Source organism: Stenella coeruleoalba, assembly GCF_951394435.1.
Source record: "Stenella coeruleoalba genome assembly, chromosome: 9".
Classification (NCBI taxonomy): Eukaryota; Metazoa; Chordata; class Mammalia; order Artiodactyla; family Delphinidae; genus Stenella; species Stenella coeruleoalba.
The window spans coordinates 41,086,559-41,108,081 of NC_137155.1; the positions used below are offsets into that span (position 1 = coordinate 41,086,559).

At 34.9% G+C, this 21,523-nt stretch overlaps 1 protein-coding gene and 1 long non-coding RNA gene across 3 annotated transcripts in view; one reads left to right on the forward strand and one right to left on the reverse strand.

The window, feature by feature from the left end:
* Positions 1-19,914, forward strand: part of THSD7A (thrombospondin type 1 domain containing 7A) — a 458,451-nt gene extending 438,537 nt beyond the window's left edge. The window contains exons 22-27 of the mRNA XM_079931758.1: positions 3,564-3,737; positions 7,839-7,934; positions 10,979-11,061; positions 11,410-11,620; positions 14,075-14,162; positions 14,865-19,914. Of these exons, the coding sequence (XP_079787884.1) occupies positions 3,564-3,737; positions 7,839-7,934; positions 10,979-11,061; positions 11,410-11,620; positions 14,075-14,162; positions 14,865-14,949 (737 nt within the window). The 3' untranslated portion in view covers positions 14,950-19,914. The remainder of the gene's footprint in view (positions 1-3,563; positions 3,738-7,838; positions 7,935-10,978; positions 11,062-11,409; positions 11,621-14,074; positions 14,163-14,864) is intronic.
* The window catches only part of LOC307191610, a 98,702-nt gene that overhangs the window by 36,815 nt on the left and 40,364 nt on the right, over positions 1-21,523 (reverse strand). The window contains exons 2-6 of one of the 2 annotated variants that reach the window (XR_013829807.1): positions 13,642-13,717; positions 11,375-11,506; positions 9,199-10,167; positions 7,293-7,365; positions 6,173-6,270 (exon numbers count right to left, since the gene is read on the reverse strand). This is a non-coding gene — a long non-coding RNA (uncharacterized lncRNA). Of the gene's footprint in view, positions 1-6,172; positions 6,271-7,292; positions 7,366-9,198; positions 10,168-11,374; positions 11,507-12,672; positions 12,765-13,641; positions 13,718-21,523 lie in introns of those variants that run through there. The other variant, XR_013829808.1, reaches the window with a different exon arrangement.

Below are 21,523 nucleotides of genomic sequence, written 5' to 3' on the forward strand. Positions count from 1 at the left end.
TCCCAAGCTCATTCTACAAGGCCACCATCAGCCTGTTACCAAAACAAGACAAAGATATTGCAAAAAAAGAAAATTAAGAATTTTCTTAATTCTGTAATAAAATTAAGAAAATTAAATGTAAGAATACTAAAAACTTAGAGGAAAACATAAGCAGAACACTCTAACATGAATCACAGCAAAATCTCTTTCTATCTCCTAGAGTAATGGAAATAAAAACAAAAATAAACAAATGGGACCTAATTAAACTTAGAGGCTTTTGCACAGCAAAGGAACCCATCAACAAAACGAAAAGACAACCCACAGAATGGGAGAAAATATTTGCAAACAATGTGACTGACAAGGGATTAATCTCCAAAACTTAAAAGGGATTAATCTCCAAAACTTAAAAACAGCTTGTGGAGCTCAAAATCAAAAAAACACGCAACAGAATCAAAAAATGAGTGGAAGACCTAAATAGACATTTCTCCAAAGAAGACCTACAGATGGGCAGAAGGCACATGAAAAGATGCTGAACATTGTTAAGTATTACAGAAATGCAAATCAAAACTAAAGTGAGATGTCACCTCACACCAGTCAGAATGGCCATCATCAAAAAATCTACAAACAATAAATGCTGGAGAGGGTGTGGAGAAAAGGGAACCCTCCTACCTTCCTGTTGGTTGGATTGTAAATTGATACAACCACTATGGAGAACAGTATGGAGGTTCCTTAAAAAACTAAGAATAGAGCTACCATATGACCCAGCAATCCCACTCTTGGGTGTATATCCAGAGTAAACTGTGGTTCAAAAGGATACATGCACCTGATGTTCATTGCAGTGCTGTTGACAATAGCCAAGACATGGAAGCAAACTAAATGTCCATTGACAGAAGAACAGATAAAGAAAATGTGGTACATATATACAATGGAATATTACTCAGCCATTAAAAAGAATGAAATAATGCCATTTGCAGCAACATGGATGGACCTAGAGATTATCATACTAAGTGAAGTAAGTCAGACAGGGAAAGAGAAATATCATATGATATCACTTATATGCAGAATCTAAAAAAATAATAATGAACTTATTTACAAGACAGAAACACAGACTTAGAGAACAAACTTATGGTTACCAGGGAGAAAGGCAGGGAGGGACAGATTGGGAGTTTGGGATTGACATGTACACACTGCTGTAGATAACCAACAAGGACCTACTGTATAGCATAGGGAACTTGGCTCAATATTCTGTAATAACCTAAATGAGAAAATTTGCAAAAGAATGGATACTTGTATGGGTACAACTGAATCACTTTGCTGTATTCCTATAACTAACACATCATTGTTTATCAACTATACTCCAATATAAAATAAAATTAAAAAAAAAGAAATCTGTGTTAAACGATGTGAAGAAAAACTGCAAGATCCCATAGTAGCATAGAACAGGCAATTCACCATTTTAATTAAAGCAATTACAAATCCAGGAGGAGGCTGGTCTTCTCTTGTAAATTACAATCTATTCATTTTCATTCCTCTCTTGCTAGTTTTCTCCAATGATGGCTTTTGAAAGCTAGTAGCGTGTGAGCTTATAAGCTTTAAAGAGTAGAATACTGAAGTAGGAAATGCATTTCAGACACTTAATATCTTTGGTAGGCAGAGTGTAGTTTTATTATTACAATGTTTTATATGGTCAAAATATAAAAATATATTTAGTACAAGTCAGTGCCTCACACTTTTTGCTGTTATTAAATCTTTGAAGCTTGACATGGATTATTCTGGAGTGATAATTATATAATCCACAGACTACCATTAAAAGATTTATTGAGTTTTGTGTCAAAATACACTATGTTAAGTGATACAAGCACAGAGGTAAAGCCTATTAGTAAAAAGGTATATTTTACTTCCATGTAGTTTGCAGTCACTGAGGCGACGTTACACTACATTCATATTGACAGTTTCTCTATCTTATTTTTAATAGTTTCTCTTGCATAATTAAAAGCTGAGTAAGCCTAAAGTAGCATTTCCTAGGGGATATAAATATTTATAAAATTTTCTTTAACTACTTAAAAATTCTTCTTAGTTTCTTTTTTCCTTAGCACTTCCAAAATTTACTAGAATTTTCTTCATTTTAGGATGACATTAGAGTAATAATGACACACTATAGTAAAGGTGTACAAAGATCACTCCACTTGAGTATTATACATGTATCTGTTAGTCAGTAATTCATGTCTTTCCAGGATTTCTTAATCGTGGCACAATAAGTTTTTTCATTAATCAGATCTCCAGGTAACTTTGTGCTAACATTAGATATCTTCAGTATAATATAAGGCAATATAAATGATTCATGGGATATGGCTGGAATAATTAAAGTGATAAGAATCCCTTATGGATTTGTGTTTATCAAAATGTACTGCATCCTCTGAACAGTATCACCAAGCAGTCAGTCCTGAAGAATGAATGAGTATACGAGAAAGGTGTATTTCATTAAATCTTCCCTGTTCTGAAAATGGTTGAAGATGAACACGTGATATACTACGGCCCAACAATTCCTATATAACTGTAACTATTTTCTAGTTATATACCCAAAATAAATGCATATATAAGTTCACCAAAAGACTCATACTAAAATGTTCACAGCAGCAGTATTCATAATAGGAAAAATTTACAACTCTCCACATGCCCACCCATAGTAGAATCGAAATGTAAATAGTGGTATGTTTGTTTATAAATAAAGCACAGCAGTAAAAATGAGCAAGTTAGAGCAACATAAATATGTGATGGTTCTCAAGACATAAATGAGTGAAAGAAACCAGACATTAAAAAAGTACATACGGTTCTATTCCATGTATAGCATGAGGCGGGTTTCTGAGATTCTGAGAATGCTCTGTTGCTTGATTTGGAGGTTGGTTACATGGGTATTTAATCAGACTGTGAACATTCAGCTATCTGTGCATTTATAATGTGTCATCATTTTGCATGTATATTACTCTTCAATACATAATTGAAAAAAAGGGAGGAAGTTGACTGAAGATGTAGATGAGAGGAAATTGTGTGCATTATTGCCACTACTGCAGCTGCTTGGTTAGCTGTCCCACCTCCACAACTTTGGTAAGAAACAGAAACCAAGCATAAATACCAGCTTTCTCAGCCTTGGACTTCAAGCTCTTGGAAATTTTGAACGCCTAGAAGACAAGTCCTGTGTATATTTCGATTTTCTTTTAATAGTACCAAGTGCTTAATAAACCGTTTTATGATGATAATGACAAGAGTGACAGCAGCAGGTTTTAATCAAGTATTGTCACTTAAGGGAAATCATGATGGACAAGTTCCTTCAAACCATAGTTTACCTTTGATATCATTAAGCAGCACATATGCTATACTCAGTAACATCCACTCAGAAAATAACACTATTAACACAAACTTACAAAACCACATACAAACTTGCAAATATTAAATACTTATACAAATCTTACAAATATCATGAATGACTGGCATACCTAAAAACACTGCTCAGTCGGGTTAAACATAAAATGATAATCTGGCTGGCTATTCTTTATGGGTATAAACTACAAACTTGTGTTTTGCAGGTGACTGTTATTTGAAGGAGTGGTCTTCCTGGAGCATGTGTCAGCTGACCTGTGTGAACGGTGAGGACCTAGGTTTTGGTGGAATACAGGTCCGTTCCAGAGCAGTGATTATACAAGAGCTAGAGAATCAACATCTGTGCCCAGAGCAGATGTTAGAAACAAAATCATGTGATGGTGAGTGCTACCATTCATAAAATCTATTTATTTTAGTTTTGTGTTGATAAGCAAAAGTATAAGATATAAAATTTTCTGTTGAATAAGCAAATTTGCTAAGATATCACTTAAAGTTGAGAATTCAGGGTATGATTCTGAATTCTAAATATTTAGAGACTAAAAGTCTTGCCACCCTTCATAAATGAAATATTGTAAAAATATTTCCAAGTTTTATGAGCCAAAGAAGGCTGAGATGATTAGGAGCAAGTTATTTGTACACCTGTAGCAACCCTGATGATGTGTGAATGTAAGAATATCCTCAATTTATTTAAATCAAAAGAGAGAAAGAAAAATTACAAAGCAACAACAAAATGAGATATTTTACTATATTCTCAGAAATTGATAAATCTAAGTATTGGTAAGGATTAGTCTAAATTTGACATACAGCATATATAAAAATACATCTTTATATGTCTGTGTGTATATGTGTACATACACATAGAGCCATGCACCCAATATAAGCAATAGATGACATTCACAAGAACCACAGAGCATTAAAATGTTCTAGTTTGGGAACACAGAAGAAATCTAAATGAAAAAAAAAGAATTGTTGTCTAGTGGAGAATGTCTTGCTCAACAAACAACCCTCTCATTCCTGCTTGTGTTCTGAAGCAACTGAGTATGACATATATTAGCAAATAAGAGCCAAAATAACATCTATATTGCTGAAAAGTTGAAGAAAGCTTAGAATGTTGGAGAACAATGCTTAGAATGAAAGCCAATTGAGCTAGATGCCTTAACCCAAGAATTATAGAATTATCTACCTTCTTAGTTAAGTCTTCCCAAATTTACCAACCAGATAAAACATTTCATATTCCTGGGTAGGTAAAGGAGAGAAAGGTCAGAGGTTACAATAAATGAAATAATTCCCAAGAAAAGAAAAAGAATTGTTTACCCTGAAATGACAATGAAGTAAAAATAGGAATCAGTAAAAATTGCCAAGAAATTCTCCCCATGCCCACACAGAAGTGAAAACCGAAAGCTACATTTCTAGAGCATTACATATCAAATGCTATGCAGGATGCAGCACAGAAGTACTTGGAAGGTAATTTGAAGCTTTACATTCTTATATAGGAGGGAGAAAAGTTTAATAAGAGCTAGACTTTCAGGCTTCCCTGGTGGCGCAGTGGTTGAGAGTCTGCCTGCTGATGCAGGGGACAAACGTTCGTGCCCCGGTCCGGGAAGATCCCACATGCCGCGGAGCGGCTGGGCCCGTGAGCCATGGCCGCTGAGCCTGCGCGTCCCAAGCCTGTGCTCCGCAACAGGGGAGGCCACAACACTGAGAGGCCCGCGTACCGCAAAAAAATTAAATTAAAATAAACAAATAAATAAAAAGAGCTAGACTTTCAACCCAATTTTAAAAAAAAAGGGAAATAGAGTATATACAGTCCTGATAAATACAAATTCATGATAAATACAAATTCAATGAGATAGAAAACAAATAAACAAGATAATCAACAAAGCCAATAGCTTGTTTTTTTGACCAAACTAACAAAATAGACCACCTCATGCAAAATCAATGAAGAAAAAACAAGGACAAAATTACTACTAATAATAAGATAGTGTTTAAAAATATAATTCTATGAAAAATTTTGCTAATAAATGTAAAAACCTGACAACAATTTAGAATGTTATCTATCAAGAGTAATAGAGAAGCTAAACCATTGATTCTGCAACTATTAAAAACACAGGTCTATCAAATATTCTCACACATGCACACACACTAAAACCTAAATGGCTTTAATTATGAGTTTCATTAAAATTTAAAGAAACAGACAACTCCCATTTATTGTGAAATCTTAATAAAACGAAGTTGGGTAGAAAAAAAAGATGACGAAAATCTCCCCAATACACCACCAAAATCACAAACGAAAATGAAAAACAAAAATTCTTTTAAATCAAAATTTGAATCTTCTACACTGTAAAATAGATCATAAACAAAGTTACCGGACAAGCCACAGACTTAGAAAAGATATTTGTGAAGTCAATTTTAAGGAATTAGTGTCTAGAACAACTATCCTAAATCTTTTCAGCATTCCAAGACAATTTCATACTTGTAAAATTGCTGAGTACCCCAAACTGCTTTTCTCTGTGAGTTATATATATCAAAATTTTTCATATTAAAAAATGACAACTGATGTTTTAAAATATTTGATAATTTAAAACAATCATAAATCAATTTGTTACCATAAATATTTCCTGAAAAATAACTATTTTCCAAAACAAAAAGAAAATAACTTTAATGACAGTCATTGTCTCGTTTTACACTTTTTCAAATCTCTGGCTTAACATCTGGCTTAACAGAAGACAGCTGGCTTCTCTTCTGTGCTTCTGCATTCAGTCTATTGCCATCTTAGTTTAGTTTATGTATATGAAGAAAATCCAGCCTTACTTACCCAGGTGTGTAGTTAAAGGGGAAAATCATCACACACATACTCTGAAAGAATGTCAAAGTCTTCCCTGGTCCCTGGACCATAATTTGAGAATTGTTATTCTAGAATAAAAAATTCCCACAACCCAATATGAAAAGGCGTAGATTTCAGTAGAAAAAAAGGGGTGGGGGGAGCCAAAAGATATACATAAGCAATTCACAAGAGGAAATCTAAATGCCCCAAAACATTTTTCTCACTGTTTAATAGCTTTGGTAATCAACTACAAGTTAAAAATGACAAGATAGCTTTCCACACCCACAAGACTGACAAGAAATTTAAATGTGGAATTTATAAATGTTTGTGAGGGTTTAGAGTAATAGTAACTCTTATTCAGTGCTGGTGGGTATATAAACTGTCACTTTTTAAGGAAAAGAATAAGCTGTATTTAGTAAAGTTTCAGCTATCCCTACAATGATACCCAGAAATTTCCCTTCTAAATATTTACCTTGAAGAAGGACCAGGAGACTTGTGCAAGACTGACCACTGAGGCACTGTTATAATAGCATAAGTTGAAAACAACCTAAAAGTCCACCCATAGAGGAAATAGCTAAATAAATTGTAGTAGATAGTACCATGGAATTCTATGTAGCAGTTAAAATAAATTGACTATGTCTGCATTAAAAAAATCACATAGAAATATTTCATTTATAACATTTTATGTTACATATAACATTGACTATTAAGTTTCAAAAAGATGTATGTATCATAGGTATCAGTATGATACTTTTTAAATTTTAAGACTGCCTAAAGGACTTCCCTGGTGGCACGGTGGTTAAGAATCCGCCTGTCAATGCAGGGGATATGGGTTCGACCCCTGGGGTTCGGGAAGATCCCACATGCTGCAGAGCAGCTAAGCCCGTGCGCCACAACTACTGAGCCCACGCTCTGCAACTACTGAAGCCCACATGCCTAGAGCCTGTGCTCTGCAACAAGAGAAGCCTGCGCACCGCAGTGAAGAGTAGCTCCTGTTTACCACAACTAGAGAAAGCCCACGTGCAGCAACGAAGACCCAACACAGACCAAAAAAAAAAAACCTAAAAATAATTCTATAAATAATTTATAGGTTGTATATATTTATACTTACATTCCATTTATATTAAAAGAATTAAAAACGTGTCACAGAAATGCATGTATCTACTTCAGAAGACTGGGTATTGCTGAAGAAACAAAGAGGGAGATCAAATAAGGAAGCAATATAATAGAACTTCAAGTTTATTTGTTACTTTTTTTACTCATCAACAACCAAAAATAAAGCAAATATGACTAAATGGTAATATTAGTTAAAATTGAATGATGGGTAATTGAGTATTTTTTAAATTATTCTCTGTCCTTGTCTGTATGTTGGATATTTTATAATACTTCAAATAAACATAAACTTAAATTGAAAATCCAGGTTCACATTAGATAGTATGACAGCAGACATAGAAAATTAGTTGGAATTTAGGTATGTATCTGGAATTTTGTAACATTTATATGGCAACTTCTGGATAATAACTTGACATTTGAATCATTCAGGATGGACTTCTCATCCCTTTCCAATTGTTTATAAATATTTTATTAATACCCTATCTCCATGATTGTTCCACTGGCCTATAGAATGCCTCTGTTAATGTTTATTGTGTTCCTGCAGATGGACAGTGTTACGAGTATAAATGGATGGCTAGTGCTTGGAAGGGCTCTTCCCGAACAGTCTGGTGTCAGAGATCAGATGGTATAAATGTAACAGGTAAACCTCCCATTTCTTTGTTCTTTGAAAGTCTTACTGTAACACACAGGTAATTGGTTAAAGAAAATAATTAAGAAAACAAAGATATTCTTGGAGTATTCCACACGTGGTTGGGTTCACGACACCTGAGCTGTACACCTAATGACCAATGACAAATTATTTTACTGTTTGATGTTTCAATTAAATTCTCCCTCACCCAGCCATTTTAGACATTGCTGCTATAATTTACTTAAAATACTGTCTAATTCTAATAAATGATTATAAGTAAATAATTCTCAGATTGTTTTTCCTAGAAATCTTATATATTAATAACTTACTTCTTACATGCTAAGAAAGTCAATATTTTGTTGACTCTGTTTCTGTGCCTTAAAGGCAATACACATGCAGTCCAAAAATATTGCCAAGAGAATATGATGACACAAATCCAAATATTTTGCTTAAATTCAGGAATCTATGATTTATAGTTTTTTATTCATTAATATAGAAGACCTATTGGTAAAACTCAAGCCCAGAGCATATGAGCAGCCAATCTACCTACTCTGTCCCAAGTCAAAAATCATTGTACATTGAAAGAAGAAATCCAAATGAAAACTTTTTTTGAATCTCCTTTGACCCAAATATACCCCCAAGATCTACTCTAATCTACAGTTACTGAAGTTTCCTTATCTGAGTCCAGTAAATGCAAGGGATCCCAAAGACCCTTTGAAGAGGGAAGAAAACTGGCTCCAGAGATGGAGTGAACCACCCTGCAAATTTTCTACAAAGAAACCAGGGTCAGAACAGAACCTCAGCCTCAGGCCCATGTACCCAAAGATCTAATGTCTCTTCTTAAACAATGTATTTGTAGAGATCTAATCTATAGGAATCTCCATAGCATAGCAGCAGCCTGAGTATTGACAGTTAACTGTTCAGGGGGACCTGCTGACTTGCTGCCATTGTTTTGACCCTCTGGCAGGGAGAAAAAGTAATGTGCATTTTGTTGCCTTTGAGTAATGTCCATTTATAAATTTAACTGTAATATCTACAGTAAGATGATAGAAGCAGGGGTCGATATGCTTTTTGGAAAGCATAAATTTTTATATTGAATTTTAAATTACCTGGATTTATTGAAACCTAATTACTAATTTCTGCCTTATGAAAGCTAGAGCAGGATGTCAGATTGTATTCTTGTGAAGATAAGATTTTAGACATGAGAAATCTGTGTTGAACACTTGATAATAGCAACTCCCAGTGGATACATCTATAACAAAGAAAAGACACCTACCAAGAAACGCTTTGCTCTCTCACACTGTTATTTTCTGGAAGAAAAATCTGTTCCAAGCACACCACTCTCCGAGGCAACAGGGGGAGACAGAGTTCTGGGAAGAGAAGCATAGGCTTTGAACCCAAAGGCATTATAGAGGTGGTCCACTCAACTCAGCTGTTGAAAATGAATGTCTACATTCTTCTTTAAACTCTTCAGAGGGTATTTTACAGTTTCCCCAGAGGATCCTATCAGTTTTCAGTGTTTTTTTTCCCCCCCAAATATGGATGCAAATAATAGTTGTCTGCCTTTTCTTCTACATGTTAAAAGCTCTTTTCACACTGAAATTGGGGCTATTCCCCAATGCAAAGGTAAGTCAAATTTTAGAAGACTTACCTGTAGAAATCATATTTTCAACTTCTTTTCTATATAAGTATCCCATGTATTTATTCCCTTCTAATGCTGTTTTATACCCCCCCCAAAAATGTGTAAATGATTGATTTGTGATAAACTCTGTATGCATTCTTCTTCCATCTTTTAGGAGAGATGAGATTCTTTATGAGAAATAGACAAGCATGTAAAGTATATTATCTGGCTTGATTGATTGCTTTAATTTTATGAATAGTTGTCCTTATAAGAAACTCAAGATGCTGCTTTACTTTGTCTTCATATGTTTAATGATGATAACTTCAATATGGCCATGTAACTGCAACTGCCTTGCAATGACTAACTGCTTTTCCATAACAATTTTTCTGTGAATATTTTGTTTATAATATAGAGAGATAAGGCAAGGAATTAATAGGTACCTTTGATTAGATTCCAAGAGGATCATCAATTCCACAAATAAAGGAAAAATCTTGCCTTGCTAAAATTCTAAGTTGAACAAGTATGGTTTGAAACTATCAGTTCTTTCCATGCCACCATACTGTTTCTTTATGACATCTGTTCTTGTCTTGAAACTTCATTATAACAACTTCAGCACACCTGGTACTGTACTTGAAGGAAGAAAGAAGAGGACTAAACAGAGCTGCAATGTCAAGTTAAAACAATAGTGCAGACATACACTTATAGCTGCCTTTGTTTTCTTATACCCTAAAAATATCCTGAATTAGTGATTTTCTCAAAAAGAAATATGTATTATAAAAAATACATATACATGGCTTCCCTGATGGCGCAGTGGTTGAGAGCCCGCCTGCCGGTGTGGGGGACGTGGGTTCGTGCCCCAGTCCGGGAGGATCCCACATGCCGCGGAGCGGCTGGGCCCGTAAGCCATGGCCGCTGGGCCTGCGCGTCCGGAGCCTGTGCTCCGCAGCGGGAGAGGCCACAACAGTGAGAGGCCCGCGTACCGCAAAAAAAAAAAAAAAAAAAAAATACATATACAAGATAGTCACATGAATTAAAGGGACATCTTAACATGAAAACTATTTATTTGAATAACCAAGAAAGAATTTTAAAAGAATATTAAATCTGCTTTTTAGTGCTGGACTTGGTCTCAGAAACTATGATAAATAGCTTGCAGGCAATTAGTGTTTTCAGAGTAGCAACTATAAAATCATCCATTTAACAGGTGCTTATCGAGCACCTGCTGAGTGGCAGGTACTATGTCTCCTCTGAATAAGAAGAGCCTCGAGATCCGAAATACAGTGGTCAAGGTCAACCAAATATTTCAGTCAGCTGCCCTCAGAAAAGTCTGTGGGATTCCCAAGGTGGTTCAGGATTCAAAGACAAGTCTACAACAATGATGTATTTTTAATCATTGCAAGAGATGCTACTTGTCAAAATATGATTTTCTGTTCTGCAGGGGGCTGCTTGGTGGTGCGCCAGCCTGATGCTGACAGGTCTTGTAATCCACCGTGTAGTCAACCCCACTCGTACTGTAGCGAGGTATGTGTGAATTCATTAGAGTAGGCAAGCCAGCTTCATCATTTGTCACCCCACTGCCTCTGGTACAATCCATTCCCCAACCCCAAAAAAGCATGTCTTGAGGCATAAAAATTCTATTTTGGGACCTCTCCTTTTATCACTATAAACAATTCTGAATGCACTTGCCTCTACTGTTAGAATAAATCTGTAAAGGGACAAAAAGTGTGTTCTTTTTTACGTAGTTATGACAGAAATTACATGAAGTAGATTCCCAGAACAATATTTCTTTAAAGCCTGCTCTTCAAGTCAGGTCTGTTATGCTTATAAAGATCACCTTGCATGTACAGTGTAAGTCTTGTTCTCCTGCAGACGAGGATGTGCAGTTGTGAAGAAGGGTACACTGAAGTCATGTCTTCCAATGGTACACTTGAGCAATGCACACTTATCCCCGTGGTGGTGATACCCACTGTGGAGGACAAAAGAGGAGATGTGAAAACCAGTCGGGCAGTACATCCAACCCAACCCTCCAGTAACCCAGCAGGACGGGGAAGGACCTGGTTTCTACAGCCATTTGGGCCAGGTGAAGTGACTAGACAGTGTTGATGTAGAATTCTTTAGCTATATATTTAACCAATGCCAAAGGATTAAAAAAATGAGCAAGCATTTTCATATGAGTTAATTATTTTATGTATAGTCATTTATGTTGATACTGCCATATATTATTATAATTTTCTACTATTGTGAAAAAAGCACTCATGCTGAAAATTCAGAAAAATGAGTACTTCTGAGAAAAATTTTAGAATTGATATTATTTAATTTCAGTCCTAAATTTAGAAGTGTAATTATTTTCACATTGAACAAAGAAATCTAACAATGAAAATATTAGGAGAAAAGTGTTGTCATTCAGAACTCGAACAAATAAAACTATAAAGACATTAAAGAATTTTCCATTTCGCCACAGAGTGTTAAATATTTGAACCTTAAACAGGAAGATCAGCAATGCAGGAGATACTTGGCAGCCAGACCAATTTCTACCAGCCCTTAGAGCTGGCACACTCAAATACTCAGAATCTATACTAGCACCAGATAAACGGGGGCAAGGATGGAGCCTTCCTGTCTAGATGGGACAGTCTAAACTTGGAGACCGACCAGACACCTGTCATATTCAACAGACAGCTCGTAATGTATCTAGCAATGGACTTGAAGCCCATACAGACAAAAGCTTGAAGCCTCATCAGATGCTATCCTTACTCTGTACATTTTCTCTCTGCAGTTGATTCAACCATACGCTTAGCCCTAGAACTAAGCTCGTGCTTAAAAATGTGCTGCAAGAGCTATGTGGTAACTAAGATCATGACACTTTTTCTCACACCCTAGAGGGATGACTAGTTCATGACCGAAGGAAATCTCCAGGCAAAGCCAGGGATAAACTACTTCCTGACTCCGTTAGAAACATGAGAAAGGAAGGAAGCGATTTGCATAGCCAGCACATTTTTAATGCATTTAGTCAAAACACTTTCCCTTACTGGTGAATCACTATTGAGAATTTTTTTTTTAAGTATGTTCAATATTTGGGTGATTCATATTTAACCACATCATCCCTGTGATGATGTGGTTAAATATGAAGCTGACCTGTTTCTGTAAGCATGGGAAACTCTTCCTCTCAGTGTCCAGGACAGCGGACCAGCAAATGGCCATTTGCAGTCTTGACCCTGACCAAAAATCCAAGCAGATCTCCGCACATCAAAACTGATTTTTAAAGAGAGAATATTATTATTGTCATTTTTCATTTAATACATAGTTTTCCTAAAGTGAACATTTTAATATATTAAAAAGGTACATGTTTTAAGAACATACAGTTAGACCTTGCTCTTGGTTTATGAGAAACCCAAAAATATTTGTTGAATTTCTCTCAGGGCAAATAAACCCAATAGAGCTCTTTCGATTTTGAACCCAGACTCAAATTTTATAAATCTTTAGAATTGAGAAAAAAAAAAAAGGGTATTTAGAATATAAACTTAGTTTATTTCCAGCAAGTGAACCCCTAATTGATCCAGCTCTAGGCAAAAAAAAAAAAAAAAAATTCATAGTACTAATTTGCTTTTGATGCCTTCCAAATATTGCATAAACCAGAGTCTCTGTGGAGTCAGTTTGCCCAATCTATAATTTTAATTCTAAAATCATATGTTTAGCTGTATGTGTGCAACAGAAAATATATGTTGGTGTGAGGATCAAGTTAGGTTAGGCAAAGTTATTAATAGTATCACTCGTTTGAAGTTTATTCAGAATATAAAACTGAGAAGTTCAAAGTGAATGAGACCAGAAAACCAAATTTTAAAAGTTCCTATCATAAAACTGGAAAAAAAGAAAAAATCCTGTCCTGATTCCATACAATAGAAAAGGTAGAAAAAATTTATTTAGAGATCCTTTTATATGTTAATCAAACTTGGCTGTTTTTACAAAGGATATTGTCAAATCAGTTTTAAAGCACACTCTAAGTATAAACTAGATAAAGGATTATTAATTCCAAAAATGTTAAATATATTTACTATCAATTCATCTGGAAAAAATATTTAAATGACAAAGTTTACATTGAGATACCTGTCAGCATTAACTCAAAGTTGTAGGACTTTCTTGAAATTGCATTATTTTTTCTTCTTTTCTCACAATTGCCATTCTAAAGATAGAATGAAAATCAGAAGAAAATGTTTATATTAGCATTACACATATATTGGGTTTAAAAGAAAATTCAGATAAGAAGCAGCAGAAATATAGGCCTGTTACCTTGAAATCTGAACTTGAATTCAAACTTCATTGCTTTTCAATTCAATTTTCATTGATAATTTATCTTTAATGAAGGACCATCTAACTAACTATAGCAGCTTTGCATTAATCATTAATTATGCCTAAGCAATAATTCATTTTGAGTTTTGAAAGGACTTGGTCATATGTGACTGGTCATTGGTTGTGGTTAAAGACTGTCATATATATACCAGACTAATGTAAATTAATGACTAATATCCATTCTTCTTAGATGGGAGACTAAAGACCTGGGTTTATGGTGTAGCAGCTGGGGCATTTGTGTTACTCATCTTCATTGTCTCCATGATATATCTAGCTTGGTGAGTGTTTAAATATTTCAAAATCTAAGGGGATCTCTATTTCAGAGCAAACACTTTCAACTGGCCATAACCAAGAACAGCAATCTAATGTCTCAAATAAGTATTCCACATTAGTGTTCATCTGAATTTCTGAATAAGCATGGCTTTAGTCTTAGATAATCTAAAAACTACCAAATGTGATCCATTTAATTTCTGAAGATGAGCCAGAGCTGCCCCAGGTCATCTTCTCAAGTGTGTTCTCCTTCGTTCTATAAGCAAACATTACTTTGTATACTTATATGATGAACTGTAGATTTTTATATTGAATTACTACTGAGGAAGATATTATGGTAATACCCAATTCAACTATCTCTTAAAACATTTATTAATTATAAATTGTGTTATTTATAAAAGTTTATGGACAAATATAAATGATTATACTACAACATTATTTTCATTGTTAGTACTAGAGGAATACCATTTAAACAATTCATCTTTTACAGGATAATAAAATATTTGAAGGGTTCTGTTTCAAGTTTATTCAGAGCATAAAACAGAGAAATTAAAAAACCAGAAAATCAAATTTTAAGGTTGAATTTAGGCAGTGTAGGCAATTAAGCAATTTAGGTTTACCAATGTTTCCAGTTTTTTCATTTAAAACAATAAAAATTGCAATTGAATATTTTCTTTCTCCCAATTTTAATGATTTTTTTTTCTTTACAGCAAAAAGCCAAAGAAACCCCAAAGAAGGCAAAACAACCGACTGAAACCTTTAACCTTAGCCTACGATGGAGATGCAGACATGTAAACCATAACTTCTCCTGCAACAACCAGTCTCAGCTTTCTACCTTTGCTGTAGATATCCAGAGGCCACAAAGCTATTCAAACTGTATGGATTAAAATACATTGTAACTTCTTAAAAGATCATCATTAAGAGTGAAAATCACAGTGCCACTGGAGATATCAAGACAGTACCACTTACACAGAAACCATCAGCCTTGAGAATTCTAGGAGATTTAGTTGAATACATGCTGCATTCTGAGAGTTTCATGTGATCTTTCTGAAATCTACCAACTGATAATTCACTTTCATCTCTAAAATACGGTGGTGGGATTGGCCAGTTAGGATGCCTGATGCAAGCCTCTGTCTGCAGTTAACCATAGTAACATTTTCGCATGAAGAGTTTATACCAAGATCTCTACACTACTATAGTCAAACATAACAACATGTATACTCAATTGATGATACACATTATGTCAGATTATGTACTTGTTAATAAGCAATTTTAACGGTGAATAAAGATAAACTCTAAACTGGGCAGAAAACCCACTGAATAAATTCAGCATCCTGGTGATTGATGATAGTTTCATTGACCTGCATTTCAGAGGCAAAGACCCTTTTATAAGACTTAATTCTTGTCTCTCTCCAAACTACAAATGCTGGACAGGTACTAGTACCTTAGAAGAGTCCTCAAGTTCAGTATTTTATAGTGGTTATTGTCTGGAAAACTAATTTGCTTGTGTTAATACAGTATGTTTCTACTTTCTCTAATTTTCAAACTGGTTGCCTGCATCTTTTTTGCTATATGGAAGGCACATTTTTGCACTATATTAGTGCAGCATGATAGGCACTTAACCAGTATTGCCATAGAAACTGCCTCTTTTCATATGGGATGAAGACATCTGTGCTCAGAGTGTCAAGGAGACATTTACAAGTTCTTGTGTCCTAAAGAGAGTAAAGTTCAGTTGGGATGGCGACAGAATGGAATTAGCTATTACATCTGCTGCACACTTCCTCATCACTGCAGCCATTGTGACATCAACAACATGGCGGTAATTTAAGTGTTTTAATCCCGAACTCACTAACCCTCCAAAAGATGGGTCCCTCTAGTTGGTTTTTAATTGTACTTTGAAGGCTGTTTATGACTAGATTTTTATACTTGTTATCTTTGTTAAAAAAAGAAAAAAGAAAAAAAGGAGCTGGTTGTCTTTTTAATTTTGAGCAGATGGAAAAAAATGTGTTTGTGATTTTTGTAACTAAAAGAAATCAAAATTGTGTGTTGGTTTTTTCTTTCTCCCTGATTTGTTTTCCTAGTTTCAGATGGAATGTATTTCAAAATCCATTGTTTTGTCTTCCTCACCAGTAAAATTTGAAGCGAGTCTTTTTAATGTATGATATCAAAAACTAGAATTTTTAAAAGAGAAGAATAAATATTTTGTCCAGGGCTTCATTAAATATCTAGACCAAGGGTGGCACACTTTTTCTGTAAAAGGTCAGATGGTAAAGATTTTCAGCCAGGTCTATGTTGCAACTTCTCCATTCTGCCATTGTGAGAACGCAGCCATAGACAATACACAGTACAGTACATAAAAGAATGAGCATGGATGTTTTCCAATAAAACTTCCTTTAAAAGAAGTGAGCAGACCACAGTTGTTGTGGTTTGGCTGGTCCCTGGTCTAGAAGCTTTTTCAGTGCTAACTCACTCTCCATTGTGTCATCCTGAGCTTTCATTCATTTACCCTCAGACTGCGATCAGTGTTTAATTTCAGAAATGAAAAACGGTCATTCAACTTATCACTGTATTGGAAGTAGCTATATTTTTCACAGATGTAGCCCTGGGAATGGCACAGTAAAATGATATCTAACTCGGCTGGTTTCTTTCGTATGAAAGGAAAATTCAAAAGGTGCCATTAAAAAGCGATACCATTTTTCAGGCAACATTTATTGTGACAACCTTTGGGAGACGGAAGGACGTTACGTTTTCAGGTCTTTAAAAAATAGCATCACAAGCTATTCTGTCTTAAACATAGCTGTGTTGCTATACAAGTGGTTTGGACTAGAAGGTATCTTACCTTCATACTAGAGTTTGAACTCCCCCTACTGTTTGCTAGAGTATTTGCAAAGATTACAAAAGACAGATTGGAATGTCGTTGTCCCTCAAATAAACAGATTTCTACATATTTCGATAAGCATTAAATGTGGTAAGCACTAATTCCTTATTCAACATTCACTGTATTAAGCAACATGTAAATCATTTCTAAGCAAACATGATGTCAGGAAAATGAGAATTTTACCTTAAACCAAGGATTTGAACAAGGAAAAGCATAAAAACAATTCCATTTCATCTGTCTTATTAAAGAGGAAGACAAAAATAATATTGTCACCCTAAAACTGTGATTGTCAATATACGTACTCAGGGGTCTTCCAGATAATCCTCAAGTTGATCTCTTTGAATAAAATGAACTCCATTTGTCCAAAATGGTTGAGAAATAGTCCGTTGCAGTTACTTGAAGAGTTTCACTGACAGGCTTATGAAATGCATGCCATACCCAATACCCTTGAAATTGTTGACTAGAATAAAATATTGTTGCTACTAATGCTATACTTACGATCATTTAAAAGTCATTAATTCAGAAAGTAGATCAGTATCATCCTACCTATATTGTTAAAATTAAATGAATAGATCAACATTATAAAATGTCATGAAAATACAAGATGATTTTATTCATAAATTGATTACCTTTTACAGATATGAAGGACGCTAGGTTCAATGTGATCTAACACTAGGGAGCATACTGGAAGTTCCTCATTAGGATAAATAAATACTGGATGACCTCTTGTTAGAAAGGTACAAAGAGGAGAATGTAGATAGCTGACTATTTTGGACAAATGAAGGTTACTATATTCATGTTTATAACATGAAAATGGCCTTATTTTTGTTCCTGGCATGAGTCAATAATGAGTTAAGTACTTTACTGGAATTTCATCAAAACCTTATTCCTCCTGTTTATTTGAAGAATTCAGGAGGGCAATATAGTAGTAACTTGTCTATTGACACTTTTGACTTACCAAAATGGTCTGTGAGCCCACAAAGATTAAGAATTACTGTTCTGTAAGTATGAAGGTTTGCTTGGTTTTAAAAAAAGAAATGAAAAATATTGACACAGTATTATGCTATTTTGTTGGACTGTTTCCATTTAAATGACACAGAAGTGGCATAACTGATCTCTCTTGAAAGAGGGTGGTTTGCTCATTCATCAATATCTAATCTAGGAAATTGACCACAATCCTTATTTCAAAGCCTTTTTGAGGACTCTGGTGTAGCTTAAAGCTAATTTAAAAAGGAGTGCATAAAAGCATGTTTTTAATTATAACAAAGCACAAGTACCTATAACAAGACAAATATTTATTGAATTATCACATGTAAGACACTCTGCTAGGCACTGTAAAATATTAGTAATGGCTTTTGTTTACATCTATATCTAAGACATTCAAAACAAGGAAAAATGCTTAATGAGTGAAAATCACACACACATCACCCTTCACTCCAGATTTAGTGTTCAACACGGTTAGTATTTTTCCTTATGTAATGTCCATGTCTCGGGCCATGCTGGCAGGCTTTGGCTATATGGCTCCTCTCCCCTCAGGCAGGTGGCAGTGGTCATAGTGGCAAGTAACACCTCTCAATTTTTATTTTAACCTCCTCTAACTCCCTGTATATCCTTCTCCTTTATGATGATGTTCAGTGCCTGGTCTCTGTCTACTCTGCTCTCTTATCTACAACTAATCTTGTCTGCTTCCCTCAGAACCACCTTCTGCTAAACATGCCTACATTTTTAATAAGAAATAAAAGCGGTGAATACCTATATGTCTTTCCTATTGGAGTCAAAGTGTCATTTAGAGTGTGAACAGGTTGATGTAAACAGAATGTACTGGTCAAAGACATGAGTAAAAAAGAAAAGCTGTGGAGGACATGCCAAAAAAAAAAAAAAAAAAAACAGACGTTTTCTGTAAAAATGTCAATTCCTACCTTAGATTTAGTCCTACCCAGTACTATCCCCCTCCACCAATCTTCCCCTCATGCTTTTGTTCACGTGCTAGTCTACAAGACAGCGAGGGAGGCCTGCACCTTTCAAAACTTACAGAAAGAAGAGCCTATTCTTAGGCTGAATCCAGGTTTGAACAGATTTGCAAGAATCAGGCTTCCCAAATGATCCAGGGTCTCACTAATTGTAAAAATATTACCAAATTCAAATATGTTTCTTGTTCTATTTCCACTCTAAGCTTGAGGGTATTGAAAGGAGAGCAGTCCATGAACAAATCTGTGAGGAATCACGTCAGGCAGTGATCTTTCCTGGGTCTAATTAAGATGTGAGAACTGAAACTTCTGCCTGTCCCTTCTGGTCCTGCCCTCAGGTGGCTGAGAGTGCAGAGCAGGATTTCAGGTGTCTGAAACTGGAGTGTGGGCCCGGCAGACATGACTCTTTATAAAAAGGATGTTTTCCAGTGTGATATAATTCTGTATCTAGCAGGGAAACTGAGAAATGGTTATGTCTACATTATGAAATGAGTAAAACAAATGCTAAATGGATAGAGTTAATTTTGTAGTTTTATGTTTTCGTGCTTCTACCAAGGCAGATCTTAAAATGGCAGTTATATGAAGACATTTAGCTTGTGAGAGTCATGTTTCCAGTGATCAAAAACCTCTAGTCTATTTAAACTATCACTGGGTGTCAGTCTTGTGTTTTGTAGATTTTTTTTTTTAAACAATAGTTTCTAGATTACCTACCTTGAACCCTCAGTGAGCTTTTCCCAACTATTTTTCAGGACTCTATTTATGTTTATTTTTTCAAAGGAAACATTAAGATTTCCTTCCTGATACTTTTTCCTGCCTATTTCTAGTACAAAGATTTGAAGCGATCAGTATCTGTCATTGTAAAATATAACTTTATTAAATTTGCAATGTCTTTCTATAAATTATAATCCCCTAAATATGTTTTTTGGTTAATTTAATTACCTGAGTATTTATTAATATTTTAAGTAAGGAGGCAGCTGTCTAAGAAGTTTTTGTTAATATTACTTTGTAAATTGTGTAATGTAATTTATTTTAAATTATGTACATTTCTTTTTTAACGCACAAAATGTCTATGTACAATTAACTACAGATTTGCAAATAATGTCACTAAGCTTTATTCAGTTAATATAGATGGCATGTGAAGATGTAATATGCTTTTTTACATTTTCATATGGGTTATTTGTAAATAACTATGTTGGTGATAAACATAAACACGGAAATCATTTTCATTCTACTCATGTGTATCTGTGTTTTAATTTGCACCATTTGCTGCTCAAATGTGGGTAAATTTTTTTTTCATTGGAAAACCAAATCTTTTTACTACTGTACTGCACTTTCCTGGGTCTTTTTTTTTTTTTTTTTAGCAATTCCAATTGAGAAAGTTTGAGAGATGCAAACCTTTACTTTAAAAGTCTGCAGCGGCCACAGATTAATCATCCTGGACAAAGGAACTCTTGGTTTCCAGTAAATTAAAAAAGACTAAATAGCAGAGGATCATAAGATACTCTAGAATACGGTGCAGCTCTTCTTTCCCCCTCAGTCAGAAGGCGAGCCTCTCCCTGTCCATTTTCCCTATGTCTACCAGTAAAAGACCAATCCTAAAAAACAAGGCAGAAGCTCACACATTAACAAATTAAGATCCCCTTCATTCCCAAAATTAAGATTCACACATTAACAAATTCAGGAAGAGATGCACAAATTAAATTACTTCTAGGGTAGCTTGCAACTAAAACATTTTCTGAAATCGCTGTTTGCTAAAATATAACTAATGAGCAAGGAACCTGTTAAACACAGTGTATGAACCGCTCAAAATATACAGCTAGCCTCAAACGCTTGTTGAAAAACCTGTGATCTGCAGTCTCCTTATTTTCTGTATTGTTCATTACAGCTCAATCTAGATGAAAATTTTTTAAATAACCCACATATTTCTTTATATGTATGTGGACATTCATAGTCAATTACTAACTTCATTTTTTATTTTGCATCTCTAATTTATGTCCTGCAAACACAAATACGAACACAGCTGGTCTACATTTTGCTGGTCTGAGTCCCTAGTGATTCCCTTCATTAAACTCTGAACATACTCCAAAGAAAAGCCAACACACACTACAATTTACAGGTCTTGTCGGTGTCAATTACTCTGAAAACAGTATGTACATACAAAAATGCTTACATGCAGTCAGACTTTCTGATGTTGCAGTCTTTTTTCTTTTTTTTCTTCAGATCACTCCCCCTCCCCCTTTCCACATTCCTCCATAGCATCTCCCTGCCAAGGTAACTCAAGTCAACAATCTGATATGTATCCGGCCATATTTTTCTCCTTGATCATATAATCTGAATATGATGGGGACAGGGGTAGAAAAGGAGAACAGAGAGAGACAAACGGGCTAAATTTGGTAGATACAATAAGAAAACAGCTTCATTTCTTTTCCTATTACTGTTTCAAACACACTAAAATGTCCTTTGTCCTCCCCTTGGCAACCCTATTGCAAATCCCATAGCTCTTTGGTCACAATTTGAGTTATGA